Raw genomic sequence first — 12,429 nt, 5'->3', positions numbered from 1 at the left:
ACTGGAAACTCTCAATAAATAGTAATAATTATTGTAAATATATAGGTCTGTTGCTGTGACCACTTTTCAGCCGCACCTTGCTGTTTTCTTCCTTGGGATCAGTGGTAAAACATGGGAAAAAGGGACAGATTCCCATACCCATGAATCTACAATCCTCCTCCCAACAGGAGTACTCACGGGGAGAAGAGCCCTGAACTGAACTTCAGATTAAATATCCTGAGGCTGCTTTACCAGTTGCAAAGAAGGACTACTCTGGTGTTTCCAATGAACTTCCAAAGCCAGGATTAATCCTGTATATAGCATTGTCACAAAACACTGCTTGAAATCCTCCAAATCCTCTGGCCTCCCCCTGTTTGAGCAAGAAGGGAATCAGGAAAAGCATTCTGCCTTAGTGATACAAGCAAGAGCTTGCTCTGGTCTAGATAAAATACTGACCCATCCCTACCTTATGGTTTCTCCAGCCCCTGAGCAAAATGCTGGGACTAGCCTCTACCACTTCTTTGAGTCTCTTTGTACCCCAGAAACAATAGATGTGTGCTGAGAGCATTGGCAAACATTTTCAGATAACAAATCCGGCAATTAGAAATCAACTGTCCAAAGCCAGTTCCCCTGCATATGCAAATATATCCCTAATAGGTTTACAATTCCTTGTCAATGAAACCTGTCAAGGAAAAGTAAACACCTGTCCCAGCTATGATTAAGTTGAAAGCTCCACTCTCATTAGCCCTTAACAAAATTAACCCCGGCAATACTGCATTTCTGATTGGTTGTGAATACCAGGAGGAGGAAAGATACTCATCAGCTCTGATCTGTTAATCTAGTTTTATATTAACTATTGCAGATCACGATGAACCCTCCCATGGCTTAGTGCCACACCGTACAGAACTGAAACACAACCTGGTCTTACGAGGCCACAATTTCTGCTCTCCGATAGGATTATAAATTTAAATCCTACTCACAGCTACTCAACCACAACTCACTGAACCTGAAGGGACTATCACCTTTGTAAGGGAGACCAATATCCAACCCTGACTATTAAAATATGAAATGACTTATCAGAGCAGAGAGCCTGATCTCCATATGCTGGTGGAGCCAGCAACTCTTCTCACAGTTTCCCACTTTAAACTGCCCAAAAATACATTAAACCCTTCCTAATATTACTTGTCTGGCTAAAGAGACACTGTGACTGCCACCAAAACGTTGTGTTAAGACGCAGAAGAGCATGAAAGATTTTGATCCACCCAGAAGATGAGCAAGATGGCTCATAGCATCCTCTCTCAGAAGGATAGCCACACTATGAACGAGTTTTAGCCACCAGTTTTACATTGACTGGTCGATGCCAATCAAGCATTCTTCCTTCGACAGAGAGCCCGCAGTATCCCTGAGGAGATATTCCACAATGTCCAGAGGTTTACCTTGTTATTCATTAACCCTTCCATCCTTGACATGCAGTTCATACACCTGTAACTCGTCTTACATTTGTTATTGCTTAACCAGTGTTAACAGATATGTTTAGGTGAGAACAATCGCTGAGAAAAATAGCTTCCTCAATTACTTCAACTCACGCAAATCTATTAGTCAAGAAGAAAAAGGAGGAAAAGAAACCAGTTTACAGCGTTCCAGCATCTCCAGCAGCCTAACTGCAGCAGTTTGGCTTGTTCAGTTTTGGGAGGCTGGTGGGGCTGAGTAACTGTCCCTTCTTCCTCCTTCGGGGGTTGATTTGGCCTCACCCCATCCAATTCTGTCCAGAAAAAGGAAGATTTAAATCCATACAAGGCAATAGTAAAATACTAGCTACCACAATGAAAACCCCCTTCTTACAAGAGAATGCTTCTACTCAGGGTCACTCGTTGGTTAAAAGTCAGTTAAGCATCACACCTATACCTAATGACGTGGGGGCACCTGGGAGGACACAGGTGGAAAAAGAAATGCAGCACAGATCTGGAAAAGCCACATCCCAACGTCCTCTTCAGAGCACACACGCTGCCCGCTCGAGATCCTCTCCCAAGGCTTGGCTGCACCAGGCCTTAAGAGCTTTAGTACACTACTCTGGCCTAAATTTTCTCTTGGAGGTTGGCTGATGCTTACATTTCCTTCCACGTCCTCCTTCAGCTTTTTCCCCTCTCCCAAATATCTTGTTCTGGGCAGAACTAGCAAGCCCACAATTGCCATGAAGAGTCTGCACAACGCCAGTACCAAACTCTTACAGTCATCAGTTCACCGGGCATGTGCTAGCAAACCCAGCAAGGAGAATATGAATTTTAAAAAATGCCTATTGCACAAATTAAGTCCACATTTCTGCATTTGACTGCTGTTCCTGTGTTTTTTATCTAACGTGCGCAAATACTGACAGCTCCTAAAATACCCACCAAAGTCAACACCACCAAAGTGGCATCTAGGGTATGACACCTCTTGCATTACTCACTTCTCAATCACTTGACAGGATACCCAGGATTGTGTAAATCTTTCATGAAATAAATTTACCAGACATAAGGAGAAATGATTTTGGGTCCCATCAAGCTAGAAGTCACTCGTAGAGAGGCTGAGAATAGAGGTGCCACAGTCCTGAGAAACATTAACCTGCTCTGAGAAGCCTCTGTTCCCAATTTACATTTTTCTTCCCTTAGTGAAGCTCAAAATTAAGTTTGAACACTTAATGGAAGAAGTAGCCTGGAGTTATTGGCTGAATTTCTTCCTGAAAATTGGAGTGGTTGGGATGAAATAAAAACGTTAGGTTATTCGCAGCACTGCTGGATGCTGTGTTTCTACTGCGATACAATGGGGAGACTGTGTAATCAGGGCAACCAACCAAACTCCGTGCAGCCCATGTTTATTTGACTCTGAAGGGGGGGTGAAAAAAAAAAATCAGAGATGTGAATGGATTCAGCAGCAAACGGCATATATTAACTTCTTAAATAACACTCAGGCCAGTCTTGAGCCCCTCCAGACCTAGCAACACCGCCCGTAGAAAGGCACCCTTTCTTTGGGGATAAACCCCTCTGCGGCGACCCAAAGTCAAAGCAATGAATTTCCAAGTTGCTTTCAGTCCTGGCAGCGCACGCTCCAGCCACCAGCCAGAGCTCGCAGCGGGCAGAAGCAATGTGTTTCTAGAATAAAAAAATTGAGTCCAAGCTGTCCAGTCAAGCAGGCGAATGACAGGATCCCAAATACCATGCTTAGCCCCCATCTCTTCGGCTGTTGTACATGCGGGATCCATACAGAGGTTGGTATCACAGATAATCTGCTTAAGTCATCCTTCAGGGATGGATCCAAAGCCCGTGGGAGTGAGTAGGAGTCACTGCACCAATACTCACAGGCTGTGAATCAGGTCCTAACCTGTTCAGACTGGCGTGGGCTGCACCTGCATATCTCATACGACATCGGGGCTGCAGGATCAGATTAGTCAAGTTTACTTTTGGAAATATTTTTCTTTTACCTTAGTACCATGGCTGCTATGAATGAGCACCAGACTCAATAGGCTTGCATCAGACAGGGGTCTTTGCAACTTCTACATTCACTCTGATTCTATTCTTAAAAAAAAAAAAAAGTCCCTTATATGACCAAAACCGTTCCACTTTGGTGCAAAAGATTAGGCCAAGTCAACACAGCTAAATATATATGGAGGCATTATTATTAGAGAAAGCTCCAAGTCAAGGCTGATTACGGAGAACAAGAAAAGGAATAGAAATCCAAATTAAATGTTCAAAACAAGATCAAATGCATTTCAGCTTGAGCAGCCCACCAGAAACCACAGGAAGAAGTCAGATGAAAGACAAACTCCTTGAAACAAGACAAAATGAGCAAGTTAATGAAAGAAAGGGGAGAAAGGAGCATTTTCACCAACTCCTGTAATGCTGGGATACATTTGCGTGGACCCTTTGAGCAGCATGATTTTACAAATCACTGCAGACACAAGTAGGAGCTTCACGTCTCAGGAAAACCAGAAAGCCGCACTGGTTCTACTCCCACTGAATAAATAAAACGATGACTAAAAGGTTGTTCGTTTGTTTTTTTTTTTTTTAAATTCAAACTAGGCACAAGAGGACCTCTGCATTATTATTTTCCCCTTTCAGAGGAAACTTATCTCTTCCAATAATTAATCCAAAAATGCACAGCCAGACAGTGACCATCTCTACTGCATTCACACTATTCCATAACGACTATTCTGCACCCAGATGTACTAACGCGGCTCGTGGCGAGACAGCTGCTCGAAAAGGAATTATCAGACGGGTCATTGGAAAAGATCAGCTCTATCAGCCAACTCATGCCAGATGACAAACTTCATCTTTAGTTAATAAATTGGTACCAATGGTCCCAAACCTTGACAAGCTGGTTCCTACTTGCTAGGAAGTGTCACTTTTGCTTTTTTGTTTTTGAATGACTGACTTTTTCCCTGAAAGAACCATTTTCCTGCAATTTCTCAAGCACCACCTCATGGCATACGAAAGTTTCTTCTGTGGCTGAGAGTCAGACTTTGGAGTCTAGCCTTCGCTGTGTACAAGTTCACCACAGAAGAGACGTATTTTAATTTGCTGCTTGCGTCTTTTAATGAAGGTCAAAGAAACATATGGACTTGGAAAACAAAGTTATAAAAACTTTAAGGAAAATCCAAATGTATTTGAGCAATTTGCTGAGTTTTGTAATATTCCTAATAAAATAAAAAATATAAAATCAACCCTAATTTTCCAGTATGACGCACACTGTATTTTATGTTTAAACTCAGCTGCAATTTAAAGCAGCCGACAGCCTCAGAAGAAGGGAGGAACCAGGGTTTAAAAAATAACCAGCATTTTCTTAGATCGTCTTGTTGATTCTAGGTACAAGTCATGCTGACAGATTATTCATGAGCAAGTTCCCTAACGGCACGATCCAAAAAATGCCCCAAACTTAACCAAAAGATGTGCAGTGACTTACATAAAATCTGAATCAGGCTGTTAGATCTGAACGTGCTTCTCTTTCACAAGTGAGAAATTACCTAATCGTTGTATCTGGTAACAGCCATTCAACAAGAATAAAGGAGTTAAACAGAAGCCAACCACCACCTCTCTTATATTGCTTTATTTATCTTTTCCATGTTTACTACCATTCACTCTTATAAACGCCAAAGTTACAGTATGGTAAATATGTTGACCAGAACAAAGAACTCATCTCCCAAGAAACACAAAAACCTTCTAGCGCCCTATTCCCTTTTCTCCAATATTCAGAGAAACAAAAATAGCACATAGCATTATTTCCACACGAAACCATTGAATTTGAGGTGGCCCCATCAGCAAATTCCCTGTAAAGCGGGCATCAACCAGGTTTGCGAGCCAAGTGTCGCACAGAGAAGTGCCAGAGCAGAAAGCAATTAAGGTCCCGTTCTTCCCCTCCCTACGCAATGCACCGAAAATGAAATCAACATCCAAACTAATTAGTTTCCAGCAGAATATCAGTTTACTCGCTAACAGGAGGTTTGTTACTGCTCTTACCAAAAACTTCTAAACATACCATACGAAATCTTGTTTAAGCCACGGGACCAAGCCAAGCACATCCCAATGTTACCATATACGGTCACCAACGCGAATACGATGGCAACTTGACAGATTTGGAACAAATATTGCGTTGTGTGTCACTGCGATAACATAGGCAGGAAAATATCAGATTGTATTACCTGTATCCGACCGGAGGTGTGGAGTGGTAGGAGCTACATTGCTGCAGGACATAGTCACTAAAGGTTAGTGACCCAAGATGGCATTCGTCCCCACGGAGGAGGGCCAGGGCAGGACGCTGAGGACTTTTATGCCCAGTATAGGGCTGCTTGGAGAGAACAGGAATGGAGTGACACGAGGGACGAGCCACCGGACCTGCACTACTGTCCCAGGTTCAGGGCTGACGCTATCCAGTGCAGCTGGCAACCAGGCTGAAGCTGCCGTCCTATGCCTTGGCTGTCAGCTGGAAGGCATAGTCCCTCTTAGAAAACCACAGCACGCAGCTTTTGCTCTCAAAGAGTGGATTTTGCACACACACAAGTTCTTGTCTTCACCCACGAGGGAAAGAAGGGGCTTGGATAGTTACCAAAATAGCCCCCGAGGAAGAAGTTTTTGGTACAGGATCCCTCCAGGAGATCCTTTGCCTGAAATAAGATTGGTCACTGGGGGAGTTATTCCAGATTACGTTTTTTGGAAGGGTTATTCCCGTGCCTTTGCAGGTGTAGACAAGCCCTTAGCCAAAGTCTTTAAATTTTGGCCCCAAAAGCATTGGTTCAAACTTAGCCAGAGCTACCTCATCCTTCATCCCTCCAGACACAGCGAGTTCTGCACCTGGACCTCTAAAATCAGACCTGTTCTCTGCTTTGTGAGGATACTTTGAATGTATTGACTCTTTCTTAAGAGTTTATCTTGGTTTCCTAAGATATCCCCTTTTCTGCAGTGTTTTGTACATCGGCCATATGACACATTAGGTTACAAGAAGGGACGGAGCCAGTAGGCACAGCTCCGAACCTGGAAAAATGCCCCCGTTTGCTGGGGGCGGGGGGGGGGAAAAGCTGCCACATTAGCCCAATCAGTCATCCCTGTGGGGCCCTTCGCCTTAATAGGCATCACCTAAATAAAGATGTAAAAATAATACAACGTAACATTTAATGCAAGATTGCAGCTGAGCACTCAACTGTCAGGAAATAGCAAAGCCGGAGCGCGTGGGCAACTTAACTCTGCCCCCTTGTGCGGATGCACTACGGCACAGCCCTTCCCCGAACACGGGCACGCTATCACCCGGCTCCAAATTAACATCCTAATTCCAGCATAAGCTACTTTTGCCTAGTATGAGCAGAAGAGAAGGACCAGCACTTTCACAGAGAGTCTCCTCAGCCACCTTCTTCACTTGATTGCAAGCCAGCCAGCACCTATTTAACCTCCGACGCCTCAGATTAGGCGGCGTTGGCACGCTTCGGGCCACACACGTCTAATTTGCAATCAGGATACAGATATTAAACGCTGTTTGGCCAAAACAAAGAGCCCTTCTTCCTCCGGAGTAAAGCCTCTCAACCTCAGGCTGAGATTTGGCTGACGGACTGTCTATAAAACCCGAGCGACTGAAACAGGTAACATTTATACATCTCCAGCGGCCGAACCCCCCGTATGATACATTCGGAAAAAGTCTGCAGGCACATTAACAACTGGGCACATTTTTCCGAGAATCCGAAATTATCCCAATGTAAATAATTGGGGATATTCGACAGCACAAAATAAGGTTGCAACATGCTGGAGAGTGTCTCACCTCTGCTCGCTTACAAGTTTGATCCTTGATCTACGTCCCCTGCTATCAAGAATACTCTCAACCTTGAGAGGTGCAAAGCAGGATTTAAATGTTAGGGGTTTGTCTACTTTTATTTTTTTTTTTTTACAGCAATGACACCTTTTTCTTCTTCACTTCCCCTCTCTTGATATCAGCACATGAATGAACGACATTTTTCATGGGTTTGGCCCTGGATTTTAAACTCCGTTTCTATGTCGTTTTAAACAACCAGGACCATTTCTACATCCACTTGCAGGACAGATTTTTCCAGCTCTGAAAAGAGTTCAGATAACCCAATTACCAATACGATCCTATCAAAGTTATATTAAAAAGACCTTTCCATAGGACAAACCATGATGTCCTGAAATTACCGCTGGTCATTTTCTGTCACTTCTTCACACAACAGCCCGCAGAACGTCATTTTCCAGGGGCAATAAAAGAGTACAAGCAAGACAAGTGCAAACCAAATTTAAACGGGGTCAGCCAGTAAAGCAGCCGATACTCAGCTCACAACAGAGACAAAAAGATTTTTGTCTTCTCCTGCCCACTTCAGATCTTTTCCGGAACTCCACCAACTTCTCAGGTCCACTGCAATAATATACATCGATGAGGTCATCTTAATTCATACATTGCTGCCCATTGCCTACAACTTAAACTGAGTCTCCATTGTAAACCTTGCCTGGAATTCAGACTTGCAGGACTTACAGCCTATATACTGTTTTCTTTTTCATTCAGCTTCCAGCTGAATCATTTTATAGTGCTTTTGCCTCCATAAAATATTTGCCTGGGAGCCAATGCCAAGAAGGAAAAAAAAGCAATGCGCTAACCAAACTTCGGGTTTTTAGAGTAACGCTCCCCCTCTCCTTTCCCACCCTCACCCCCAAGGTTTATTTTTGGCAAGTTACGGCCCAAGCGAAGGGCAAGTTTAAACCTTCTAATTCACAGGTCCATGGCACTGGGTGATTTAAAGGTCTTTCAACAATTCATGCAACTCTGATACTGTTGGGAATTGCAGCTGGAGCAATCTGCATCCTAAAGACATACCCCCATTCTCCTGGAACAATGCAGCCCCTCCTTTGTGACCAGAGCCGGGGGAGCTGAAAGCATGGTTTCTCATTCAGGCTTCCCAGCGACAGCACCTACCGAGGTACCACACAGGCGAGAGCTGAGGAAAAGCCACCACTCCTTCCACCCTGATCCCAGAGCTTTGCTTAAAGCACCTCCCCATAAAGAAATCTCACTTTTTGCACCCCCCTGTCGCTCCCGGGTCAATGTATTTCAATTTGCCTCTGGTAGGGTAACCTGTTTATTGAAATCGGATCAGCTGCTGGAGCCCCAGCGTTAAAATACGCTCTCGCTGTTGGGAACTGTCATTTGTCTGTCACCGAGGAAGTTAATAGATGTGTTTGTTTAGTTTGCTAGTGGGAATACACAGGGCAGAGGCTGGAGGGATTACAGGAGGGGAGAGGTATTTCTGATCCACAGAGGAATGCGGTTGCTTTTCTTTAAAATTGTCTGTGTATTTTTTACACATGCACGAGAAAAGCCCCTGGAAGTTCACCTGCGCCTAAGAGACCTCAGCAAACCCGGTGCGACCGCGCTCCATCCAAACAGACGGCCCCGAAACACGCAGGTAAGGAGGCACCACACGCGGGCACGAGCCTGCACCCCTGCGCAGATAAGCAACGTGCAGGGGACGAGTCCGCGCCCACAGCCGCTCCCGTAGGGGGTCCCTCCGAGGGCACCGCGGGCGTTTGCGGAGCACGAGCCCAGCGGAGCAGAGGGAAGGGTGTGCGTCGCAGAGCGTTTGCAGCAAGCGCGGTCTCCTTACCTCTCGCCGAGTCCGAAAATGCAATTATCCCGGCAAAAAGGAGCGCAAGCTGCAATTCCATTTTGAAAACCAGATCCCTCCGTATCGTATAGGCTACTGTCCTCTCAGACCTGGAGGCAGGAAAAAGGAGAGCAAAATAATTACTGGGGGGAAAAAAACCCAAACAACCCACAACTTTGCAGAGTTCTAAAGCCTATTGAGAAGACTTAAGAGCAGAAACAGCAAATGAAAGAGCAACGTACTTGTAATTCATTCCTTGGCGCTCAGCAAGCAAAACTTTGCCCTCCTCTCTGCCTTAGCCTGATATAAATCAAGAACCCACTGAGGCCAGTAAGCTCCTCTAAGTTTGCAGTTAATGCATAATTCTTTGGTATCCTGTACAGAACCAGTCTGGAAGGCAAACAAAACACTAGCAAGTGGCCATAAAACAAGATTTCAGGTTAACAATTTGCGGAGGAACTTGGGGAAGGGGGAGGAGGAAAGTTACCTCTCCCATCAGCAGCCCAGAAAACTTTGTGTTGCTGCTTCAGTGCCCCTCAGACAGGCTCCGCTCTGGGTCCGCGCCTTCCTCCACCCCGCAAGTTCTCTCAACAGCACTGATTTTTCCTTTCCTCTCCCCCCCCCCAAGCCCCACTTGTTCCCCCGCGCTTCAGAGGTGCGTCCCAAAGCAAAGCCGCACTTAATTATCCAGATTCTTGAAGATGCCTTCGCTGTGATACACAAACCCGGGGTAGATCAGGTTTACATTAATTACACCCTGTTCTCCTCCCAAAACTCTCACTCTCTAAACACCGTCTGAATTCCTCACCCTTGTAAACTCCCCGGTTTAAACACTCCGTGCCCCCAGGACACACAACAACAACCCGTGTACAGCATCCAGCAAAGCATATAGGGACGCTTTGCCATCAGCCTCCCGATTTGCAGCGGGGAGCTGGTCCGCAGGGAGGGAGGGAGGGAGGACGGGCGCGGGGGGCGGCCGGCGGGGCCGGGCAGGCGGAGGGGGCTCCCCCCGGGGCAGGACCCGGGGCCCCGCGGGGCGCAGCGCGGCTCAGCCCCGCGGCGGCCGGTAACGGGATATTCGCAGCCGGGAATTGGGGTCGGGGAAGGGAGCCTGACGCGGGGAGGGGGGGGGGGGGACGGACACTCGACACCCGGCGCGATGCCACCTGGTGCTGCCTCCCGCTGCGGGGCAACCCCGGCGGCGCCCAGCTGTGCGTTAGTGGCTCCCCGACCCAGCGCCGACCCAGGCGGGGGTCTCCCGGCCGGGGGTGGTGGCGGGGGGGGGCACTTACCTTGGCTGCTGCCGGGGCTCTAGCACCGTGCGCTGGCGCCCATCCCCGCCGCTCGCCGCCTCATGCCCTCCGCGGCCACGGCGCCCGGCGGGGCGCTCCGCCGCCGGCCTCTACCTCATCCCCCCCCGGGGCGGGTGGGGGCTGCCCGCTGCCTCGGGGGTGCCCTCCCCGCGGGGCGGCTCTGCCCCTTCACCACCGGCTCTATACCACCCCCCCTCCCCTTCGCCCCAGGGGCGATTTTTCCACTAGGGAGCCACGGGCGAGGAGCTAAGGAGAAGGGGGAAACCTTGTAAATGATTTTTCCTGCTTTCCGGGTCGGGCTGAGCGTGTGTGTGCGGGGAGGGACAGCGGGGACCTGACAGATCCGCCGGGGCTCCGCAGCCGCGGGATGCCCGGTGATGCCGTCCCGCGGCTCGCCCAGCCGGAATCCCGTTTAAGGAGCGAGGGGAGGAGGGGAAAGGGGCTGGGGAAGGGGAGGGGAGGGGGGGGGGGAGAGCCGGTGCGAGAGAAACAAGCGATAAAGCAACTTTCCCTGCAGGGCTTTGTGGCTGTGGGGGCAGAGCCGCCGCGGAGGGCGGGGCGGTGCCGCCCCGCTCCAAACTTCGCACCAATCCCCGGGAGCCCCCGCCCTCCCCGCCGGCCCGCTCCGCGCCGCCGCTCCCCTTAACCCTTTGCGGGAGCGGCGGAGGGGAGGACCGGCGACCCGCCGAGCGCCGTGTGCGCCTCGGAGCGGCGGGACCCGCCCCGCGGCCCCCCTGCCCCTGTGCGCCCCGCGGCGGTGGAGCCCCGGAGCGCTCTAGAGCCACCCCCCCGCCACCCCTCCCGCGCCTCGCAGCCCCCCGGGGCAGCGGTGCCAGCCCCCTGCCCTCCTGTGCCCCACGGCGTCCCCCCCCCGCACCCCCTGGAGCCCGCGTAGCCCCCGTAAGCTCAGCGGCGGTGGAGACCTGCAGCCCCGCAGCCCCTCCGAGCACCCCGCAGCCCCCCCATGCACCCCACAACCCCTCCCTGCCAAACCAGCCCTCTTCCCGAGGCCGGGAGAGAGCCCCGTCCGTGGAAACCCACCGCGGAGGCCGGGAGGGAGAGCCTGGGGCCGGCTGCGCCCTTCTGATCTCTCGGCTTGGAGGGAAACCACGCCAGAAAGAGATTGGACTGAACTAAACCAACTGGACAATAAACTGTGTGGATGTCTGTTCCTTAGATTAACTGTTACAATTATTTATTATTTACTTTCAAACAGGACTCGGCTGATGCATCTGCTCTCACAGCAAATTACTCCCCGCACAGGATAAAAATCAACCTGGCAAAACTCACCACATAGACTAAACAAATGACAAGAAAAAAAGCTGCCTCAATAGCTGTACTTTTGTATCTGGAGAGAAACATTGTTACTGTTGATGTTATTGTTTATTAGATCTCTTATGTGATATGCTCCAGCATGAAGGCCTCCTTGGAAATGAAGCTGTCTCAATACTAATTCAATGTGATAGGCACCAGGAGAACCCCTAAACTCAAGCCAAGGAGTGGTTTGAACATCCATCTTATCTATTTTGTTAGGATTATGAAATCACACCCTCTATTATTATTATTACTAAATATTTTTACTCAGTGGTTCCTGACGGCATTAAATCTTGATATACAAAATCAATGTGAAAAACATTCAAGACTAAACATATAAACCCCCTGAACCAGAAACAAAGTGGCTGACAATACTGGTTTTATATTTTACATATTTATATCATCATTTTTATTATTAAAGTTCATTCATCTGAGAAATCCCAGATGGACTACTCCTCCTATCAGGCAATAACTTCAGCCTCGTTGACTTCAAAGACGGTGTTGACTGAGGCAAACCTTCAGGACTTGACCTACATGGTCATGTTCATGCCATGGATTCTGATAAAATCCCTCCAACTTGCACCAGAATGAGAGCTCAACCGCACGCTACATCTCGAGAGATGATGTGTAAAACACCTCTTTGTAACATTTCCCAGCCATTTCACCACAAAGGAGTCAAGGTCTTTGTCCCAAGGACAT

The 12,429-nt window shown here is 48.3% G+C and overlaps 1 protein-coding gene across 2 annotated transcripts in view; it reads right to left on the bottom strand.

Moving 5' to 3' along the window:
• Positions 1–9,979, bottom strand: part of FGFRL1 (fibroblast growth factor receptor like 1) — a 177,664-nt gene extending 167,685 nt beyond the window's left edge. The window contains exons 1-2 of one of the 2 annotated variants that reach the window (XM_059818041.1): positions 9,912–9,979; positions 9,104–9,213 (exon numbers count right to left, since the gene is read on the bottom strand). In XM_059818041.1, the coding sequence (XP_059674024.1) occupies positions 9,104–9,213; positions 9,912–9,979 (178 nt within the window). Of the gene's footprint in view, positions 1–9,103; positions 9,214–9,345; positions 9,357–9,911 lie in introns of those variants that run through there. The other variant, XM_059818042.1, reaches the window with a different exon arrangement.
• Positions 9,980–12,429: the final 2,450 nt, after the last annotated feature.

Source organism: Gavia stellata, chromosome 5 (assembly GCF_030936135.1).
Source record: "Gavia stellata isolate bGavSte3 chromosome 5, bGavSte3.hap2, whole genome shotgun sequence".
Classification (NCBI taxonomy): domain Eukaryota; kingdom Metazoa; phylum Chordata; class Aves; order Gaviiformes; family Gaviidae; genus Gavia; species Gavia stellata.
This window is presented reverse-complemented; position numbering and strand designations above follow the sequence as displayed.